The 21216-nt window shown below is 49.3% G+C and overlaps 1 protein-coding gene across 10 annotated transcripts; it reads right to left on the reverse strand.

The window, feature by feature from the left end:
* Positions 1–5647: 5647 nt before the first annotated feature.
* Positions 5648–16149, reverse strand: PCMTD2 (protein-L-isoaspartate (D-aspartate) O-methyltransferase domain containing 2). Of its 10 annotated transcripts, none has more exons than XM_074317756.2 (4): positions 15516–15739; positions 11702–12013; positions 7756–7860; positions 5648–6502 (listed from the first exon to the last, which is right to left on the reverse strand). In XM_074317756.2, the coding sequence occupies exons 1-3, from the start codon at positions 15733–15735 to the stop codon at positions 7778–7780; spliced, it is 615 nt and encodes a 204-aa protein (XP_074173857.2). In that variant the 5' UTR covers positions 15736–15739; the 3' UTR covers positions 5648–6502; positions 7756–7777. The 10 variants fall into 10 exon arrangements, 3 of the variants coding, with proteins under 3 accessions (XP_074173857.2, XP_074173858.2, XP_074173856.2); XM_074317757.2 differs by having other exon boundaries at positions 5648–6913; XR_012491289.2 differs by lacking the exon at positions 15516–15739 and having other exon boundaries at positions 8321–13669.
* Positions 16150–21216: the final 5067 nt, after the last annotated feature.

Genomic DNA, 21216 nt, shown 5'->3' on the forward strand with positions numbered 1-21216 from the left:
GCACACGAGATGGCAGCAGAGAGGATTTCCCTGCCCACCGCCCTTAAAATGAGAATCCGGGCCCCGGGACTACATTCTCTTTGAGATAAATCCTGTTACAGGCCCTTCACAGGCCTCAGCTCACCTACTGGTCCCATTTTACAGAAAAGGCAGAAACAATTAGTATCTCCATGCACAGGTAATTAAACGGGAGAGTGATTCTAACACAGTTCTGAGTCCAAAACCGGGACCGAAATGGGCCCACATGGGCCAGTAGAGCTTGCATACATGGGATCCTGGACAATATTATCTGCGTATTATCAAATACTTTAAAACATAAGCAAAGATTCTGAGTATTCAGACTTCTTTTGTGGTATTTCATATTTCAATCACTCCCTACCTGTATTCTCAGTTGAAGTACTTGACCAAAAGGTGTGATGTGAGAAAGCATTTAGCTTTATACCAAAAATTCCTAGTTTTATACAAAAAGTTTTTCAGGGTCAGGCCAGGAAGCCAGAGGCCCCTCTATACGGAGTGCAGAGAATACAGCCCCCCCAGAGCACATGGTAAACAAAGACAATCAGAGAAAGCACAGACCTTCATCACACAGGCAGTAGGGATGGTGGAGTGGACAGGGTGTCTCCGGTCTCCCACAAAATGTGAGGCACCTCCAGCCCCAAACCCAATCTGTGGCCCCAGCAGGTGCTACTGGACCGGGATCTGTCCAGCACTGAAGGGTAAGGAAGGCTGGGGGGACAGGTGCCCCTTATGGGCAGAGGCCCCTCAGGACACACTCCCCTGGGAGCTGGCACAGCCAGGCAGAGGCGCACTGGGAACCCCAGCTTCTCCCACTGGCCACCAGGCCCAATGGAGTAAGTCCACCTGGCCGATGGTTGGGGACCGGAGAGGATTAGCTTCCTCGGTCACAAAGCCAAGCTCCCAGGACACAGAACGAGAAGGAAAGAAAAACTTCATGCGGTTTCTACACAGGGACCCACAGCTAAGTTTGTCTCCGCAGACGCTGGTCTGGAGAGAACCGCTTAACTCCCCAGCCTGTGGGTCCGGCTCCAACGACAGGCTTACGGGAGCCTGTGCCTGTGTTCTGTCCCCGTGGTAGTTCCTTCATAGGACAAATGACACGCAAGACACAGACACAGGAAAAAACAAACATCTCTGGGAGGAAATAATAAAAACCCTAGAGTTTCTAGGTGCAAGAAGTTCACAGATAATTTTTATGCCTATCTAAAATCAGAAGAGACAAAGGCCTCACACCCCTTCTAACTTCTACCCAACTACAGACAGAGACCAGGAATTGTAATACATGTGCACGTAGAATTCACATAAGCATGACATTTCCAAAGACAGTGAGGAGAACTCAGGTAAACATAACATTTTAGACAAGGGTGAGAGTGGGCTCTTAGATTTTAGATGTAAAAATGGGAGATTTACAGGTAAATCAGGAAAAGCTGAACACACGTGGCAGGTAAATATTTCTGAGGCTCCTGCATGGAGTCTTCCTGTCTACTGCTAAAGGGATTGTGCTCAGGGTTTTATTTTTGCTTCAGTCTTTAAGGAGACAGGAAAAGGGGAGCCAGGCTGGATGAGGGACGCTTGTATTGTTAAAACGGCCCCTTTTGAAATTTTTATATGTTGTTTAGCTCAGTGGGCTTAGGGCAGTTGTGGGCTGTGTTTACTTTTCAGATGTACTCCACTGAGGGCCTGGGGCAGATGAAGAGACTTTCTCATTTCTAACAGACTGAAAAATCAGCTTCCATTTTTGTCAAGTTTGTGATTGGTTATTAACTCCTTTAAAACCTGTTTCAACACACCAGTTCTCAAAATCTTAAATCTCCAGAAAGATTTTTAACATTTGCACATCTATTGATTTTCCCTTCTGCCTTTTTTAAACCTACTATTGACATTAGCATCTGATAAGGACCCAGGAAACTAAACAAACTCACTGAAAAGATTAAGAATAGTTAAATTTCCTTGTATCCCTTTGCATTAAAAATGTGGTCTTTCTCTAGGGTCCAATTAAACAGTGGTTTGTCATGAGAGTTCTGTAACCCTTTTTCCAATTTAGAAATTTTTCCAATTCAAAGGATCCACACTCTGGCCATTGATGGTAGGATTTTCATAGTTACTCAAACCAATAATCCTTTTCACAGCTTAACCAAGGAAGCCAAAAGCTTTCTGTCTGTTTGGTATTTCCTTATTGACATAGACACAAAAAATTACCATCTGTGGGAGGAAAAAGTCAATGAAGAAAACCTGTGAGTAGCTACTCCCGAGAAGCCAGCTTCACAAATATATTTTCCTGCCAGTCTACATGTAGAACAGAGGGAAAGGACACGCAGCCCTTCTAGATTCTCCCCACCCCTCAGAAATAGAGCGGGAAGGCTCACAGAGGGATCAAAAACACCGCTTACCTCTCCTGGAAGACATCCTTGAGCTCTCAGCTGCGTCAGTTTCCAGGAGCCAGCAGTGCCCCGGCCAGTAATTCTCCTCTCAGGCTCCCCCAATACTGTGGGGGCTTTAAACATTATTTCTTTTGCTCTAACCTAGTGTGTTATCGGAGAGCAGGTCGGAGTCAACACAGGAAGGCATTCCAGGATGTAGGAACAACGCCTCATGAAAAGGCAAGCAGGCCAAGGAAGTACTAGAAGAAAGAAAATATATCCACAAAACACAAGACTGGGCAAGCCCAGGAATAAGACCGACTGTGCTGGAACAAAGAAAATTTAGGATTACATTTGAAAGAGGGCGGGAAACACTCAGGGGTGGAGTCACAGGTGATCCCAGTGTGTTCCCAAGGTGTGTGGTTGAAGCCCACTCCTTCCCGTTGGAGGAGGGATTCCCTTGTAGGAACTGTCAAGGGGACACAAGGGGTGGAGATTTTTCCCTGCCTGAAATGCTAATAGGGTTATAACCCATTACAATTAGCTATAGTTGCACCTTTTCTTACAAATGATCTCCTCTTTTGTTTCCCCTCACACCTTCCTTCCTTTCCTCCCCCCTCTCCCCTTGGCCCTCTGCTCTCTGCCGATAATAACAACTTCTTCTAGCTGAGCTAATCTAAAATTAAACAATCAGACTAACATAAAATCGAATTTTAGCATTTGCGCATGGGGAATTCACAAACACGTTAAAATTACTAAGACAGCGAGGTCAGATTGGGTGCTTTGCAGGTAATTTAGGAAGAGGGGCACACTCACAGGTGGTAAATTGTTGGTAGTCAACCCAGAAATTAAAGGGACGTGGGGGAAGGGTGGTCAGCAGTCTCCACTGGGCGTCTTCCCGCCTTATGCTAAGGAGTTTATGCCAAGGTTCCCTCCCTAAACCAGGTCTTTCCATCTGAATCTCTTAGACAGGAAGGGGGGAGGGTCAAAGGCTGTTTCTAAGTCTTTTGTTTCCTAACAATCAGCTTAAAGTCAATTTGCCCAAAAGCAAACATTTTGGTCCGATTCAGTCCCACCTTTGAAACTTTAATACAGTTTCACATCCAGAAGTTAAATTGGTAGCTTGTTCCATATTTCATTGATCTAATCGGTCAGTCCTGAGAATCTGTACTCCAAATCTCACCTTTTATTGAATAAGTGATTACTTGCTTAGCTGGGGGAGAAAGAAACTTGACCCTCAAGCTTCTTCTGGCTGCTCTAGTAATCAAATAGACATGAGACAGATTAACAGAGAAAATAAACAGATTTCATACATACATATGGGAACCCCGCACACAGGAGAGAATCAGAGACCCCACTGCAGGAGAGGGAGGGAGATAGAAAGGGAACGTGGGTAGATAAGACATCCTGAGCTAGAAATGAAGCTGCCTAGTCAAAGGCGGATGTTGACAGAGACTGAAGGAGAAGGTCAGACAGGGACAGAAATAGATCAACAATGTGGGGCGTGGGGTGCTGAGCTGCTTCCAGCCCACGGTTGCTGACTTTGTGCGTGGCCTATGGGTTTGGGATCTCCTGGGGTGTCCTTGGCTGACTCTGCACTGTTTTCCCAGGTCTTCCATTTATGCCCTTAGGCCCCCCAGAGCCTGGAGTTCCCACACCAGGCCAGCACTCTGGACCTGAGGGTGGACCCGGCCTTGGACAAGACACCTGATGCCAGGGAAAAGCTGAGGGGCTCTAACCCAACCCCCAGGGCAGGTCCAGCTACCACAGCTGTGCAGGGGGGAGCCTGTTCCAGCAAAGCTGCCAGAGGAGCCTGACGTAGTTTTGGAAATCAGACTGTTGGTGATAATGCAGATACCATGTATTCTAGAAAAACAGTACATCAGGTGGCTGGGGACCAGGACTTTCAGTATGAGAGAAAGGTGACACTGACATAAGACGAAAGATGTGAAAAAATCCAGCCACCAATTTGCAGGGAATAAAGGACAGAAAGAATATAAAAACATCAGCACAGAGAGAGGTAATCTCAAATCCAGGCTCAGTAAAACAAATGACCTGATTTCCTCAACAAATAAATTTTAAGGAAAGAACATACAGATAAAAACCACTTAAGATATACATCAGCCAAATTCGGTACATAAACCTTAAGTGGAACATCATTTAAATAAAGTGTTCAAATTTTGAGACGATCAGGAAAATTTGAACACTAGTTGGACATTTGAAGGTATTATCAACAAATAAACATCCAGCCTAAGAGAAAGCTTATGAGTTTGTTTGAGCCAAACTGACAACAATTGCCAGGAAGCAGTCTCAATGGATTGAGAAAATGCTCTGGAAAATGGCCGGTTTGCAACTTATTTTATACATTAGAATCAAAGGAGGAATGTTACATGAAATCCACTGGTTATAGATTGAGGGGGTGGGAGAAAGCAAAGCGGGGAAATCTCTGGGTTTAGATAAAAAGCAAAATGGAGAGACACGCTTCTTTTGCATTGGGAGGTACAGGATAGTTAAAAGCATTTTACAGCAAATAGAGATGGTATTTGGGGAACAAGAGGACAATGAGGGATTCTGTAGTTTCCTGCTCTGGCGTGGTTTGTGCCGCCTGGGGGGTCCAGAAAAAGGGATTACTCTGACATTCCAAAGGGTGTGTTATCTTAGATGCAAAAAAGATGACAGACTCACTTAAGGGAGAGATTGACCTTTGTCAAGGAAGCGACAGGCCAAGGATGTGACTTCCCCCCCAAGGCCCACCTTAGATAGGAATTCTTCTGTTCGCACCATCTTATGTGGTTTTCAGTCTCCTGAGTTTGTCAGGTTTAACCTGTGCCCCCTTTTCCATCCACATTGATAAATTACTATTATTTTTTTAGGTTGATAATTGTTTTGTGATGCTAAAAAACAAACAAAAAACAGAGCCCTTATCTTTTACGGATACATACTGAAATATTTATGGATAATTTTTTAATTTGGCACATTCACTGAAGTCTTTCTAGAATAGAAAGTGAAAAACTACACACAGCCTTATATGTATAGGAAGCAGATAATAACCTGGGATCGGCGATTCAGCAGGCTAGTATATATGCACTAAATGACTTAAATCATATTCGTGAACTCCCCAAAGTAAAATATTGTAATGATGTAGGAATACTTTTCCTGTGATTCCCCAATTGATGTAGATGATGTTGGATCTGCCGGCAGTTTCTCGTGTGGGCCGGATGGTGTCTCGTGAGACTGAAGAATGGAAACACGGACCCAAGAGAGGCAAAGAGTTTTAAAAAGAGGATAGTTTATTGAAAGCAAAGAGTCAGAGCTCCCAAGCGGGAGGGGGTCCCAAGTGGGGGTGCGCTGTGATTGAGGCAAAAGCTCTTTTATACCTTTTTATACCTTCCCTTGCCTGCTTGGGGAAGGGGAGCTGTTTGAAGAAGGTAACTGTTTGAAGGGAACTGCAACCTTCTAATGAAATTCGTCTACCAGGTTTGTTCTGCTTCCCATCCTAAAGGAATTAGCAAAGCAACCCATCTTATCTATCAGATCTGTTCCATTGGTCAGGCCAAAAGGAATTTTATGATTAACTTCAAGGCCTTGTTTTGTCCTGGAGCGGGGAATGATGTCAAAACATGGAGTTTTAGACTATGGCTGTCTTTTGTTTATTCCACCAGGGACCTCCCTGTCTCCCTAGAGACATGCTAGCTAACCTGTCTCAGTAACTTCTAGAACATATGTACAGTAACCTATTTTATTTTTTATTTATTTTATTTATTTATTTTTAAGATTTTTATTGGGGAAAGGGAACAGGACTTTATTGGGGAACAGTGTGGACTTGCAGGAATTTTTTCCCAGTCAAGTTGTTCTTTCAATCTTAGTGGTGGAGGGTGCCGTTCAGCTTCAAGTTGTTCTCCTTTCAGTCTTAGTTGTGGAGGGCGCAGCTCAGCTCCACGTCCAGTTGCTGTTGCTAGTTGCAGGGGGCACAACCCACCATCCCTTGCAGGACTTGAGGAATTGAACTGGAAACCTTATGGTTGAGAGCCCACTGGCACATGTGGGAATCGAACCGGCAGCCTTCAGAGTCAGGAGCACGGAGCTCTAACCGCCTGAGCCACAGGTCCAGCCCCTACAGTAACCTATTTTAAAAAGAGAACAATCTAGAGACACAGACATGGCTCACACATCTGGCCACTGGAGTCAGCAGCTTTTCTTACTGTTCATTTGTTCTGGGTTTTCTAAAATGGATGATTACTTTTCAAATCAATTAAAAAGTGCTAAAAGGTAACATATGCAACAGAGAGAGAGAGAGAGAGAGAGAGAGAGAGAGAGAGAGAGAGAGAGAGAGAGAGAGAGAGAGAGAGAGAGAGAGAGAGAGAGAGAGAGAGAGAGAGAGAGAGAGAGAGAGAGAGAGAGAGAGAGAGAGAGAGAGAGAAACAAAAATCCTAGTTTCTGTCATGTTTTTCCCAGGTCTTTGAGACTGGAGGCATTCTTTCTGACGACCAATTCATGTTGGATTGCTCTGCTCACATACTACTGTATTTTTCCCCCTGAAACACAGTATCGAAACCATGCAGTAACATGAACAAACAGCTGATGTGGACAAGACTCCTACCAAGCCAGGGACCCCGTGAAAGAACATCATGGTTTTTCCCAGTTATACTAAAAAGCAGAAGAATTACTGATACTTTTTACACATAATAATCGTAACAGTGAAGCGAGCACAACAGCACAGCTGTAGGGGAGGGGGGAGAAGGGGGCAGGGGACAGGCTTCCAGTGAGGCAGTGGCACGCCCACCTGAGCCAGGTCCTGGCCCTGCCTACGCTGTCCTTACCCCCTGCTGCTGTTTCCTCATGTGTTACATGGATGGAGTTGTTACAAGGGATACAAGGAAAAATATATGTGAACTTCCAGGAAGAGACCTTGGCAGTTAAGTGTGCAGAAATGTCAGCGACTTTAGTATGTCACAATGAAGTGGGGGGATATTACACTTGGTTTTTCTAAAAACTGTGATCCATAAAATAACTTTAGTGCTTGTATAAAAATGCCAAGTGCTAGTTATAAATACTGTTTAAAGACAAACACAACAATTCTATTTTATAAACTATTAGATGATGAATGTCTATATTAGAAAAAAGAAAATTTAACAAAATAAACATTCTATGTCCTTCCGTTATTATGCTGCTGAAAAATTACCTTCACCTACATATCAGTTCCCAGACCTCGAGCCCTGAAAACCACAGAATCTGTCTAAGTGATCACAACACACCTCCATCCCTGACTCCCCGCCACCTCCAAGCGTGCTTGCTGCTAGGAGCACCCACGAGCGACCTCTTTCCCTGTCAAGAGTCGCAGCCACACCCACGCCTGCGTCCAGGGCACAGGACTCACGCTTCGTTGTCAGAGCTACTGCTCATCCTAAGAAGCTGAGCTTCTGCTCCGTATCCTCTGTGACATCTGGATGGGGCTCCACGCCGTGGCTCACGCCGAGAGGGCCTGCAGGGTCCAGAACGAGAGAACTTGGAACTAGAGCACAACCCTTACTCTTTATTTACCACCTGCAACACTTTGATTTAGCATGTGGAATTACAGAAACTCCCACAGTTTTGAAGTTTTACCATGTTATCCGAACTAATCTCAAAATACGCAGGGTCCCCACCTCCTCTCTCTGAATTACTGACTCCACAACTTTCCACAGCCTGAGCCTGCCTGCTGTCTCACTTTTAAAGAATTATTTGAAAATGTAAAAAGGCAAAGTCTGAAACCAAGCATTCAAGGTCTTACTAATGAATGAATTGAAGCAGCCTGTAGTTGCAAATAAAACATCACACAGGACTGTTTTCTGTAAGAGGTCCCCCCAAACACTTAGATGTGGGTATTTTAATAATCCTCACAAAGTAGGTTTTAATCGTTAAAACAAATCATAGTGATACGTTTTTATATAAAAGAAACTTACCAGTAATCGGAAATAAAGCTGTGAGAAAAGGTGGGAGCTCAGTTACTAATGCACACGTTCCCTCCAGGTGAAATCTGGGGGAGAACTACCGATGCAAACAGCTTAGGTGAGTCTGTGTTGTGGGAATCCGGTTACATGAAGCTTGTAAACAGACAATACACGTGTGTGTTGAGGGGGGATGGACCAGTGCTCACCCTCCCGCAGGGCTGGGTCCCACTTACAGGAGGGGGCATGACAGGCCCTGGGGCCGACTCCACTGCAGCTTGTTCTGGGTGTGCTTGGGGGGTGAGGGGGGATGGACACCCACATACAAATTCGCCAAGCTGCACGCTTGGTGAGTTACAGCTGATTTCTGACAATCTGCAGAGCGCATGGGCACACGTGCTGAAGTCACAGGGCAAGACTGGTAAACGAGCGACCACCTAGCCTCCGTCTTGGGTTTCCCGCTCCCCTCTTGGCACAGCCAGTACGCCAGGCGAAGGCCCCGCCCTAACTTGGACAGCTCACCTGCTGCTCTCTTCTGCCAACATCTGTCACTGCTGAAACACTGTCTCATCAAAACAACCTACCTGAGAAGTCACATTTTTACTATTATACAGTGTTTCCCCAAATATAAGACCTAGCCAGACAATCAGTTCTAATGCATGTTTTGGAGCAAAAATTAATCTAAGATCTGGTCTTATATATACAATACAATATAATACTGAGTCTTACATTAATTTTTGCTACAAAGGACGCATTACAGCTGATTGTCCAGCTAGGTCTTATTTTCGGGGAAACACAGTATCAAGTCCAAATTATTCTACCTTCAAGCCTCTCTGCCAAGTCACTGCTGGGGCACCGACCGCAGCACTGTGCCGGGGACCAGGAAGACCTGCCTCTCATTTTCGTCAGTCCCTCATCTTTAATCAAAACCCTTCAGGAGTGAGTTGTACGTGTTTCCCTGAAAATAAGACCTAGCCGGACAATCAGCTCTAATGTGTCTTTTGGAGCAAAAATTAATATAAGACCCAGCATTATATCATTATATTATATATTATATTTTATACATTATTGTATTATATTTTATTTTATATTACACATTATATTATATTATGTATTACATTAAAGACCCGGTCTTATATTATAGTAAAATAAGACCGGGTCTTACATTTATTTTTGCTCCAAAAGATGCATTAGAGCTGATTGTCCGGCTAGGTCTTATTTTCGGGGAAACACGGTAGGAACAGATACAGAGCGTAGTTCCTATTCCCAAGAAGCAGAACACCCAACAGAGGAACAGTGCCGATCCCCTTACCCACCCTAATAACATGAGGACTACCACACGGAGGACAGGGGGGCAGAGGACACAGCTCTGCAGCCAGACCCACGAGGTCCCCCACAGAGCGGCTCCCACAGCAACAGCACTTTCGGGTGAGTGAAGAGCAGGGTCGCTGTCTCTGCAGTAGGTGTTGTATCCTCCCCTTGTCACTGGGAACCACAGGACGAGCACAGGCTGGGATGCGGTGGGAAAAGGGTACAGTTCGGGCCGCTGCACAATGGCAGCCAGGGCCAGGAAGAGTGAGGGCCTGTGTGTCAGATGCAGGAGTCAGAGCTCACATGGGCAGGCACGGGGAGGCCAAGGAGGTTCTCACCTCCGGAGCGATTTGCGGGATGCGGGTTAAGGCTGAAGGAAGTGCAGGCAGAGGCCGAGCAACATGCAGTCCAGCCAGTGCAGCCTTCTCCCCACAGCTGCAAAACGCCCGCCATGAGAGCAAACTCTCCGGGGTACCGCCATGGCACACAGCACAGCGGTACATACACACTGTCCACTGCAGCCGAAACAGAGCTGCCTGTCTCCAGACCGCTGAGATTCCCAGGACAGCTGACCCTCGAACAACGCCCAGCTTAGGGGTGGAACAACGCCCAGCTTAGGGGTGCCCACACACACACCCCCCCGTTGAAAATCTGCATATACATTTTGAGTGTCCCCCCCACCAAATTAGCTACAGTCTCAAAATTTCATCAGATTCCAAAGTTTATGAAAACTTGTGAAAAAACCAAAAATTTAATTCCATATACACAAAACTCAAGTGTTACTGGTAAGATTTTCTAAAATGGATCTAAAACTTGACATCTCCCACATTCAGAATCTTATAGCCTTAAGATACTTCATGCAAACACTCTGTGGACAATTTCCACGTTGAGCAAATCCTGACATACAAGTGTACACAGCCCCCAGCACCGGCACCTGGGGTCCAGCCCTGCTCCTTCCTCAGAGCAGCCTTTGAAAGCCCAGACCAGCTCCCAGCAAGCCTCTGGCAAGAAGGCCCACCTCACTCAGTAAAAACAGACGCCTGCCTGACAACACAAGAATGCTGAGGTGTCCGAAATGACACGACAGCAGCTGCAGGGTCCAGCTGTTAATAGCTGAAGGCAGAAGACTGCTCAGGGTCCTGAGTGTCGAGTCCACTCCTCGACTTCCAGGGGGCCACTCAGCTCCCGTCTAGAGGGCCGGCTGACCACCACTCCCCTGTTCTGGCTGACACATGAATTTCCGGAATGTCGCCCACAATTGTAAGCCTTCTTCCCAGGGACTCTGCCCGGGGCTAGCCCCTTCACCTCCTCCCTCCCTGTGACCAACAGCAATGCAAATTCTTTCAAAACAACTGCCGTCCTTTTACTTCTCCAAACTCTCTGTAATAAAAGGACCCCAGGACCTGGTCCTTTTTCTGGCCAGCATATGGCTCAATAAACCCTTTTTTTAATCCCCAGGAAAGCTTCCGGCCATGAAAGTGATGAACACGCCTTTCCCCCACGATCACCTTTTACACAGGCAGGAATTACATTAATCCCGTCATCTGTCTGATAGTGTTGCTCAAATATTAAAAATATTTATATTTATACAGTCTCACAACTTATTTGTTGAGGAAAACAGACTAAATGACTTAAAATAAGATAACCTGTGAAAGCTCTCTCCTCCCTGGAGTTTATCTAAAAGTAAACAATTTACAGGCATTACCTCTTTCAGTATTAAAAAAAGCCATCAAAACCTAAGAGAACTTTAACTCTCAGGGGACTTTAATTATTCTCAGTTTAAGGACAGAGTGACAGGGCAGGCCGAGTGACAGGATGAATCAGAAAGCTTGGTGAGGTCCAGACTGCTAGAACTCCCTAGGTCCTGTTCTCCAGAGGTACAGGTGGGAAGGGACAGGGGACAGGAGGGTGGTCTGGAAAGCCCAGGGCCCTCCCTTCACCAGCCCACCCACCGACTAGAAGTAAACAAGCCGGGACAACTGCTGGGAAGGCCAAGGGCAAGGGGCCCCGGTCCCTGCAAAGGAAAGTGCCCGCAGACTCCTGTCTGTCCCCAGACCCAGTGCTCCCCGGGCTCTCTGCAGTTACCTGGAACGAGCCCCACCATGTTGCTGAGGGAGCCAGTGCCACGGCGCAGATTTAGGAACGACAGACCGGCTGCAGGTCTAGGGCCTCCATCACTTCCGAGTAGATGCAGGGAGCCGAAACGAGGATGTTGCCGAGCTTCCACGCCAAGTCCTTGTACACTTTTCTTTGAATTCTTCAAGACACTAATCTGCGCGCTGGAAGGCTGGGAAGCCTGCTGCAGCAGTGGGGTCCGGATGTACTGCGCTTCCTTCAGATCGTTGCCTCCACAGCACTCTGTGCAGAGCCCACCTCCAAGACCTCGCTCAGGCAGCACTGCGAGCAATGATTTTTAAGAGCGATTCATATCTCAGGTAAGAACAGAACAACAAAATTTCATAACACCTACTTGTTTCAAATTATGAATTGTGAAAATAATGTAGATGGAATGTTTTGTCAACACCCACCACACCCACAAGGATGCCAGGTTCAAAAGGAAAAAAAAAATGCAGTTAAATTTGAAATTCAATTATATCCATCCAGAAGTTTGTAATTTATAGCAGCACTACATTCAAATGAACTTGAGATACCTAGAACTTAAACACCATTAAAGTATGAATTCAATACTAGTAAAAATTGTCAAAACCTAGAAAGTCAACATTTTAGGATTAAAATGATCTTGAATATAGGTCTGCCTTAACAGGGCTATGTCCACATATGGCAAAATCATTGAACGTAAATATGGTAAGAGAGCAGGCATGTCTAAAAAATCATTCTAATATCAACCTCTCTTTGAATATTTCAAGTGTTGCATGTCTTTTTTTTTCAATCTTTAAAGCAAAAAAAATTTGAAATTGAGGTAAATAAATACTAAGAAATTACTCAATATTTATTTGAAATTCAAATGTGAGTGGTGTTCTATATTTCATCTGGCGACCCCACACCCACCACACACAAAAATGCCAGCAGCCACCCATCCGTCTGCTGCTCTGGATCTTCTGATGTACAGATTTCAGGCAAAGACAGTATCAGCAAAACCGTCTCACCCAACAGAACACATTGTGACAAACACGGTATTGTAACAAATGCAGAATCTGACTCCGCCTACAGTTGGGAGTGGGAGGAGCCGCCACCCCAATACCCGCTTTTGAACTTACCGGCTGTGCCACCTTTCCAGACCTTCAGCAGTAAAAAGTACACGTCTTACCTGCTTCCCAAATGCCTTCAGGAATAAAGAGAAATACCCTCTGGGCCAGTCAATAAAGAGCAGTGTACCTTCACCTCACCATGGGGAAAATACTTTGCAGAGGTCTTACTCTTCCTAGAACTACACACACATCTTTTGCAATTTTATTCTTACTCCATGTAATTTTTTCTAAATAATGGTTTACCTCACATAAAATGGTAACGTTTTACAAAACACCTGATAAATCGTTGGGGAAAAAAGATGAACACATGAGCTCACAGAGACTGACACAAGGACTGAAACATGGCAATTTCCATAATAACATAATTTTGTTATCACAAAGTTTATCCTTGTTTTCCCCTCACAGTCCTCTGGATTTCTAACATACCCCACTCACACAACTGGCAATGGAGCTGGGAGAGGATTTCCCAGGAATGAAAACAAATGACCACAAATGAATCTCAGCTTCTTACACAAACTGTGTGAAAGGTGGGGCTTTATACAAAGGCTCGTCCACTTTATGGTGAGGACACCTCATCTTCACCACCAGGATTTTGGAGCTGAATGTTCCATCACTAGGACAGTCCAATTATTACATTTTTACCACCATTCGGTTTCAGAGTCTTTGTTAGGTTTTGGTCCACAGCCAGTTAACAGCCAGAGGGGCGAAGTGCTAATGAGGTAGAATTTAATCCTGGATAAGCCACTTGGTTCTGAAGCTAGTCTACACCCCTAGTCCAGGCCAAGTACCTGACACTTTGGGTCACTGGCTACAAATGGAGTTGTGTTTGGGTGCTTCGACGTCTGCTTACCAGAAGGCCTGGAACCACACATGCTCCGCGTGGATCTGAAAGCCACCTTCCACCCAGGAGCCACAGTGACGTTTCATCACTATGTCAATACCATCGTTCTATCTCCAGAAGGCAAACTCGGACTATACATAGGGTATGTTTTATTTTCTACTAAATACGATCACTTATTTTTAACTTTGCCTCATTTTGAAAATGTATTCCGTACGCAAAGGGTCGTTTTTTGTTTTTTGTTTTAGTAAAAATAGCTACAACCTTTTTACAGGCATCACTGGCCAGTCACAACCTCAGTTTGGCTTCACCACATTTTACGGCACATTGGGACTGAGCAGTTATTTTGTTCCAAATCGCTTATCAATGTGTGAGGAGGTAGACAGGATTCAAAGCAGGACTGCACGGCCAAAGTCCTCCGTTCTTTACTCCACAACAAACGCAGCTCTAACGGTTCCCAAGGGAGCAATATTCTTCAGCACGTGACACGTTGCTAAGTAACCTTTGCCCCAAATGACGTAACCACTAACTGTGGGGTAACCCTGCCCGTTGCCACCGGTGGGCACGTAACCGTCTGTAAGGCCTAATGTTCACTGTCAATTTTGCCGGGAGCCTAACACTCCCTTCACACTGGACACAGTCACTGCCCATGACTGACCACGGACTGACCAGTCGCAATGCCACTTGACGCTGCTCCTTCCCAAACCTGCACCAGACCAACCGGGAGCAGCCAGCCCAGGTCTCACCATTGGCGTCCGGGGGTCAGCAGAGCAGGAAGCCACGACCACGGGGTGACACCTGCGTCCTGTGGTTTGTCAGACTCCGCAGCTGGGGCCACGTGCCAAGGGGAATGTCCTTTCCACGGGGGACAGTAATTCGCGTGCACGACGCAGTGGGAAAGGACCCCACGCCACACCGCCGCCGGAGGAAGGAACCGCTTCTCGCCGAGATGACCTGCGTTCTTCCGAGACACGCAGACGCGTCTTTCTCAAGCACTTGAGAGGCTGCCGCGTGCACACATTCCTGGGCTCGACGAAGCCCGGCCCGCGGGACCGGCGCGCGGGACACGTCTGTACCCGACACGCAGAGCGGCCGTCTGCGCCTGGAACCGCAAGCACCGGACCTTCGCGGCCGGAGTCTCGCCCCAGGGACGAGCCGGCACCGGCGGCCTCGGGAGCGGAAGCCGGCACCGCCCAAGTCCCGGTCCCCGACGGCCGGCTCCGGTCCGAGCTCGGCCGCGAGTTCGCAGTTGTTCGCACGACTCGGACTCCGCTGGTTTTCCGGTGGCAACGAGCTCAACACCCAGAACGGAACCGTTTCCCGGAGCCGCCACTTGGCCGAAACGCGCGAAGGCGACGACGACAGGACGTGACTGACGGGAGGACCGGCCGCAGGCGACCCCCACTCGCGCGCAGGGCACCCAGGACCCGGGCGCGCCCTCTGCCGCCGGCGGACGCCTCGCCCCGCGGCCCCTCCGCGTCCCCGAGGCGCGCCGGCCGCCGTCCTGCGCCGCGGCCACGTCCCGCCGGGCCGGGGACGCCCTCACCTCGCCAGCGCTCGGCGCGCCGGCCCAGGAACCGCAAGCGTCTCCCGCTCGGCCGGCGGCGGGCGCGGCGCGTCAGGAGGGAGACGGGCCCGCGGGCGTCGGCAACCGGCGCGGGCAGCGAGCGCCGCGGGGGACCCACCGGGCCCGGCCCGACACGCGGGGAAGGGAGGGAGGCGGACAGCAGCGAAGCGCCGAGGGCGGCCGCGGGTCCCCCCCTTCCGCGTTCGGCCCGCGCGCCCCCTGAGCCCCTCGGCGCCCCTCGCCCGCGCGGTCCGTCGGCGCCGCCATAAACCGCCGCCGCCTCACCTCGTCTGCGCGCGCGACGCCCCCACTGCGCCTGCGCCCGGCGCTTAAAGGGGCAACGGCCGTTGTCCGGTGGGCCCCGACCGCCGCGCCGCGGGCCTGGCCCTTTCCTGGGTCCGACCGCGGCCGGTCGACTGACACCAGGCGCCTCGGAGAGAGGAGAGGCTCGTGCCCTGCACTCGGCGGGGATGCGGGGGTCAAAGGGCAGCCGAGGGAGGAGCATCACTTCCGCGCCCCACCGCGAGCCGCGACCCCTCGGAGAGCACGCTAAGCGGGGCCTGCCGCTGTTTAAGAGACGCGCCAGGGAGGGGCCGGCAGGTGAGAAGACATGAAAGCACAGCGTGATGCACAGCCACGCGGCGGTGGCTGATGTGGCTTGGGCGGCGCCGGAGGGACGCTGGGGACAGGCCCCTGCCCGCCCGGACCGGCCCACCCGCTGTCCCTGGGCCTCCGCTGACCGCCACCTCCCACACCTGCGTCTCGCACACGTCTCACCTCTTTTCTGGGCCCCGGAAGACGCGCTGGGCACAGGCCCGGCAAACGCCCTCACGCACAGCGAGCTGTGAGCCAGAACAGTGTTGCGCAGCTGCTTTGTCCAGAACGGACAGTGAAGACGGCAGATGACACCGAGTGCCAGCTCAGTGTAATCTGAAGGAACGAGAGGCACTGCTGTAAAGGTCTGGTTCCTAGATATTGACTGCAAACAAAAGGACTTCTGGGGGGGGGGGGGGCTGCAATTCAGTACGTGCCGCCGCAGTGAGTTGTCTGCAATCTGGGGGAACAAAGCAGAGGAAATGGGGGCGCAGTTACAGTCGGGAGAACCTCTTGTAGGGCTTTCGCTACTCACGCGCTGAGAGCTCCTCCTGCCGACCCTCCCAACCGGTGTGAGCTGAAGTCTCATTAATTTTGACATGGGGCGTGGTGGGGTTTGCAAGGGGGCAAACTGGCCAAATTTATTTGGGTCATACTTTTTCAGTGATATGCAAAGGAGTGATGTGCGGATGTGAGCCCCTAGCTGCACAGGAGGAAGGAGAAGGAAGCTGGCTGCAGCGTGGCCTCTGGGTGGCAGTGGGTTAGAAGACAGCCAGAGGGGCGGGGGTATGCGCACGTGCCTGCGCACGTCCCACACAGAAGGTCCCACACAGAAGGTCCCGCGCAAGGCGTGCCCACTTGGTTCATCTCCAGGTGTGTCAGGGCGCCCTGGTGAAGCCGGCCAGCCTAAGCTCTGGTGCCCTGTGGGACACCCCTTGGCAGGCCGAGCCTTGACTGTTGACCATAGACTTGATCTCAGGGTAGGGAAATTGTGGGACAGCATCAGGCTTTGGGACGCTCCTGACCAGGCAGGACCCTGCATAGGCTGCCTGATGGGCCCTCACACGTGACAGTTGAGGTACCTCTGTGGGACATCAGTCTGGGTGGTGGTGTTTTCAGAGTACAGCACTAAGACTTCCTTTGGTTCGGGTAACCCTTTTTTTAAGTTTCTCTTTATTGTGGTGATACATAGGTGACAAAATTTACCATTTTAACCATTATTAATTTTACAGTTCAGTGGCATTAAGTACGTTCTCATGGTTGTGCAACCATCACCACCGTCAATCTCCAGAAGTTTTTTTCATCATCCGAAACTAAAACTATACCAAGAACCTCTGAAACTGACCAAGATGGAGGGACTGGTGATGGACTTGCTCTCATGCCTGAAACAACCAAGAAATGGACAAAATATGTCATAGAACAATGGATATTATGTAGCAAAGCTCAGTGACCCCTGTGTAATGAGAATCCAATGGGTTGCCCCATCTTACTGCTATGGGATTTTCCAGGTACAGTGCAGACAGGAAACCCAGCAGAGCCTGGAGAACTCCCTGAGTTGAGGAAACCAAACAGAATGAGGTCACTGCAGCCAGCAGTCACAGAGCAGCATGCTGGTGTGAAAGAGCTTGGAGACTGCAGCAGGTACTCAGCAGAGCACTCATCAGCACATGCGTGAGAGGGGACACCCAGGCCCAGGAATAACCACCGGAAATGATGGACTGATTGCAGTCGCACAGGCAGAAGTGTGGTGCCGCTTCCCACCAGCCAGACTGGGAAACCTGACAGTGCAGAGGACACAGAGGGTCTTTCACAGGCGTCAGGAATAAATAATTAGCCCCACACTGGTCACTGCTCAAACCCCACCTAACAAATCAAAGACAGACGTGAAAGGATCAAACTGTTCCTAGTAACTGTGTCCCAGAACAAAGCCCAAGAATATTTATAAGAATACAAAATTTTCGGCACTCAACAAGATAGAATTCAGTGTCTGGCATCCGATCTAAAATTGTCAGAAATACAAAGAAGGATGAAACTCCTACTCATAATGAGGAGAAAAATCAGTCAAGTGAAACTGACCCAGAACTGACACTGACCTCAGTTCCAATGAACAAACACACTGCAACGTGCACAGTGGGCTCCTGTGCTGGTCTGTAGCAATTGTAGCACAGTGGTAAGTGCGGGCAACCAAACCCCCCTCAGCACAGAAGGGGCACGGGAATAGCATTTATACAAGGTTAAAACGGCTCACCTGCACAGGGCCTCACGTGACCGGAGGCTGCAGCCCTGGAGCTACCCTGGGTGGGTCAGTGGGTGGGGTGAGGGAACGTGACCCTGGGCCACCACCGGGTACCTCTGTAGACTTTATGACACTGTGCACTTAGGCTGCACTCCAGTTATAAAAAAAATTTCAACAATAACGTGACCTGAGCTTACTTTTAACTTTTTTACTGTATAAACTTTTTAATTTTTTTAACTTTTTGGCTTTTTGGTAATAACACTTAGCTTGCAACACATTGTACAGCTGTACAAAACTACTTTCTTTGTCTCCTTATTGGATGTTGCATGATGGGGGGGTCTCTGCTCCCATGTCAGGCAGGAGGTGCTGCCAAAGCCACCCTCAGTCCCTGACGCAGAGGACATGGAGGGTGCGTGGACAGCAGTCCCTGGGCAGCCCCCCTCACACTGACATCTCCAGTGGATGGACAGTCTCACACCCACTGTTAGTGTCCTGGGCTTCCTTGCCCACAGGCCCACCAAACACCATTTGGCCAGGAGCTGGCTGGTGGGTCCCCAATGGGTGGCCTGATACCGGGCCCTCTCTCCTGCCTCTGACAAGCATAAAATTAGCCAGGAAGCATCCGCCTCGGGGGCCCAGCGTCGCCACAGCTCAGCTGCGGTGTCGCAGGTCCAACCCAGGTCCTCTGGAAAGGGAACAGATACCTCATCCTCATTTAAGGCATTTGTACCCCAGAGAGAATTCACAAGTGTTCAGATGTGGGTATCAGAGTGGCCCTGCTCTTTGTACTGCCCTGGTGACAGCAGTTTGACATTGGGTTGGAAATACTGTTGAACTCAGCTACAGTCTTATAAAGAGGTTGGGAAGGGATTGATGCAAACAATTCCTCAACTTAGAACAAACCACCTGAATAAGAAGTGAGCAACACACAGGAACAGAAGGGCCCAATGGTTAATTTCACACATCCAGTTGGTCAGGCCATGGCGCCCAGATGTTAAGGCAACAGCAGTGACAAGATTGCTATGAGCGTGTTTTTGCACATAATTAACATTTAAATCGGTCAACTTTGAGTAAAGAAAATTATCCTCCATAATGTGTGTGTGTGGGGGGGGCAGATTCTGCCTTCAGATGTCCCTACAGCATGAACCTTACTAGGTCCCCAGTCTGCCCTGCCAATTTCAGACCGAGGACCCACAGTCACACAAGCCAGCTCGTGAAAGTAAAGCTAGCTAGCTATCATCTATCTATCTATCTATCTATCTATCTATCTATCTATCTATCTATCATCTATTTATCTACCTCCCTATTTCTATCATCAATCATCTACTGATTCTGTTTCTCTGCAGAACCCTAATACAGGGCCCTTACAAAGAAGTGGAGTCATACTAGGGTCCAGAGGTCTGTCCACAGGACACCTGGGGTGGAAAAGCCCTGAGGAGCTGACACCACATTTCTGAGCATGTAGATCCCACAGTTCAAGGGTCCCGTCTCCCTTAGCCAGCCGCTCAGCTACTCCTCACTGTCTCTTGTGACTTACAAAAGGAAAAGCTTGACGGAAGAACAGGAGAGGGTAGCAGCCTCGGAGAAGTGGGGCCCGTCAGGGAAGAGCAAACCCCGGAACTTCTGGCTACAGCATTGGTGGACCAGACCAGTCACTAGGGGAGGTGGCAGTAGCAGAAATACGCATTCTGTGGGCACCAGGTGGGTGGCAGCTAGACTTGGATGCAGACAGGAGGGCCCTGGGTGGCACCTCCAAACCCAGGGCTCAGCTACCGTGTTTCCCTGAAAATAAGACCGGGTCTTATATTAATTTTTGCTCCAAAAGACGCATTAGGGCTTATGTTCAGGGGATGTCATCCTGAAAAATCATGATGGGGCTTATTTTCCAGTTAGGTCTTATTTTCGGGGAAACACGATAGCAGCTGAGTCAGACATCAGGTGGCTGGTGACCCGCCAGGAGCAGGCATGGTAGGTAGTAGAAGTCTCAGAACCAGGCATGATAGGTAGTACAAGCAGGGAGGTGCAAGGGAGGGGAAGCAGGTTCCACGATGCTCCCAGAGTGTCAGGGAGGGTACGTGACGTGGGGTCTGGGTTCCCCCTCCCTCCTTCATTAGCATGTGCTGTGGACCCTTTTTAGAGAAGGAAACTGAGACACCCAGGCTGGAAGTGACCTGCGGAAGGTCCACAGATATGAGAACGGCCAGCTCAAGCCCAGAGCGCTGCCACCTGTGCCTCTGCACAGAAACCAGGAGACCCCATGAGGGGGACCTCGACCAACACCCCTAACTCGCATCCGTGTGTCTCCCTCAGATCGGGTTGCAGCCCCGTCCAGACACACTTTCTGGGTCCACCCCCATCCCTACAGATCCGCCCATCCTACAAAGCACACATCCTGTGCTTTGCTAAATGTCCCCTTAGGGTCTCCAAGGCTCTGCATTTGGCTGGCAAGGAGCCACTAGGGACGCTTTGCTGGGAAGGGTACACCTGGACATGCTCAAAGGTGCTGGGCATCTGCCCAAGGCCAGAGTTCTGACCCTGAACCTCACCAGACAAGGGTGAAGATCCCATGACACGTTCCACTTAAAGGGCTTTGGTGCTGGAACAATCTTTGAAGGTCCCCAATCCTGACCCTGGGCTCTAACATGCAGGGAGCAGCCCCTTCCCCCATGCCACTGGCCACCCAGGGGCACCATGACACTGCTGAAAGCTGACCCAGGGCACCTCCAGCATGATTGGGGGGGTGGAGATGGCATTTAAGGCAGAGCGCTGTGGGCAGTGAGTGGGCCTTGGGGCCTGAAGCCGACCAGCCACATCGGGATCCCTCGCACCAAGGCCTCTGGGACACCTTCCCAGGAACCCTGAGCTGCGGGGAGGGCGGGGGTGTCCGTCCACACGTTTCAGAACTGCCTGGTCCCCACTGCAGTGAACACACAAGCTCCTTGTACCGTGAGCAAACAACATACCAAGAGGCTAGTTGCTCAGGACCTCAGTGGTGCAAACAGGTTCCTAGCTGTGACCGCTCTGAGTGTCATATTCAGGGAAAAGATGTGGGTTCCTAATGTGGAGTCAGGGCCAGGCCTGAAAGGGAAGTGTACACCCACCTACTGCCCAGGATGGCGGCTCGGCAGCCTGTTAGCTCTCTCGGTGACAGAGACG

The sequence above is a fragment of the Rhinolophus sinicus genome, chromosome 13, assembly GCF_057876585.1.
Source record: "Rhinolophus sinicus isolate RSI-liver-muscle chromosome 13, RSI-T2T, whole genome shotgun sequence".
Taxonomy (NCBI): Eukaryota; Metazoa; Chordata; class Mammalia; order Chiroptera; family Rhinolophidae; genus Rhinolophus; species Rhinolophus sinicus.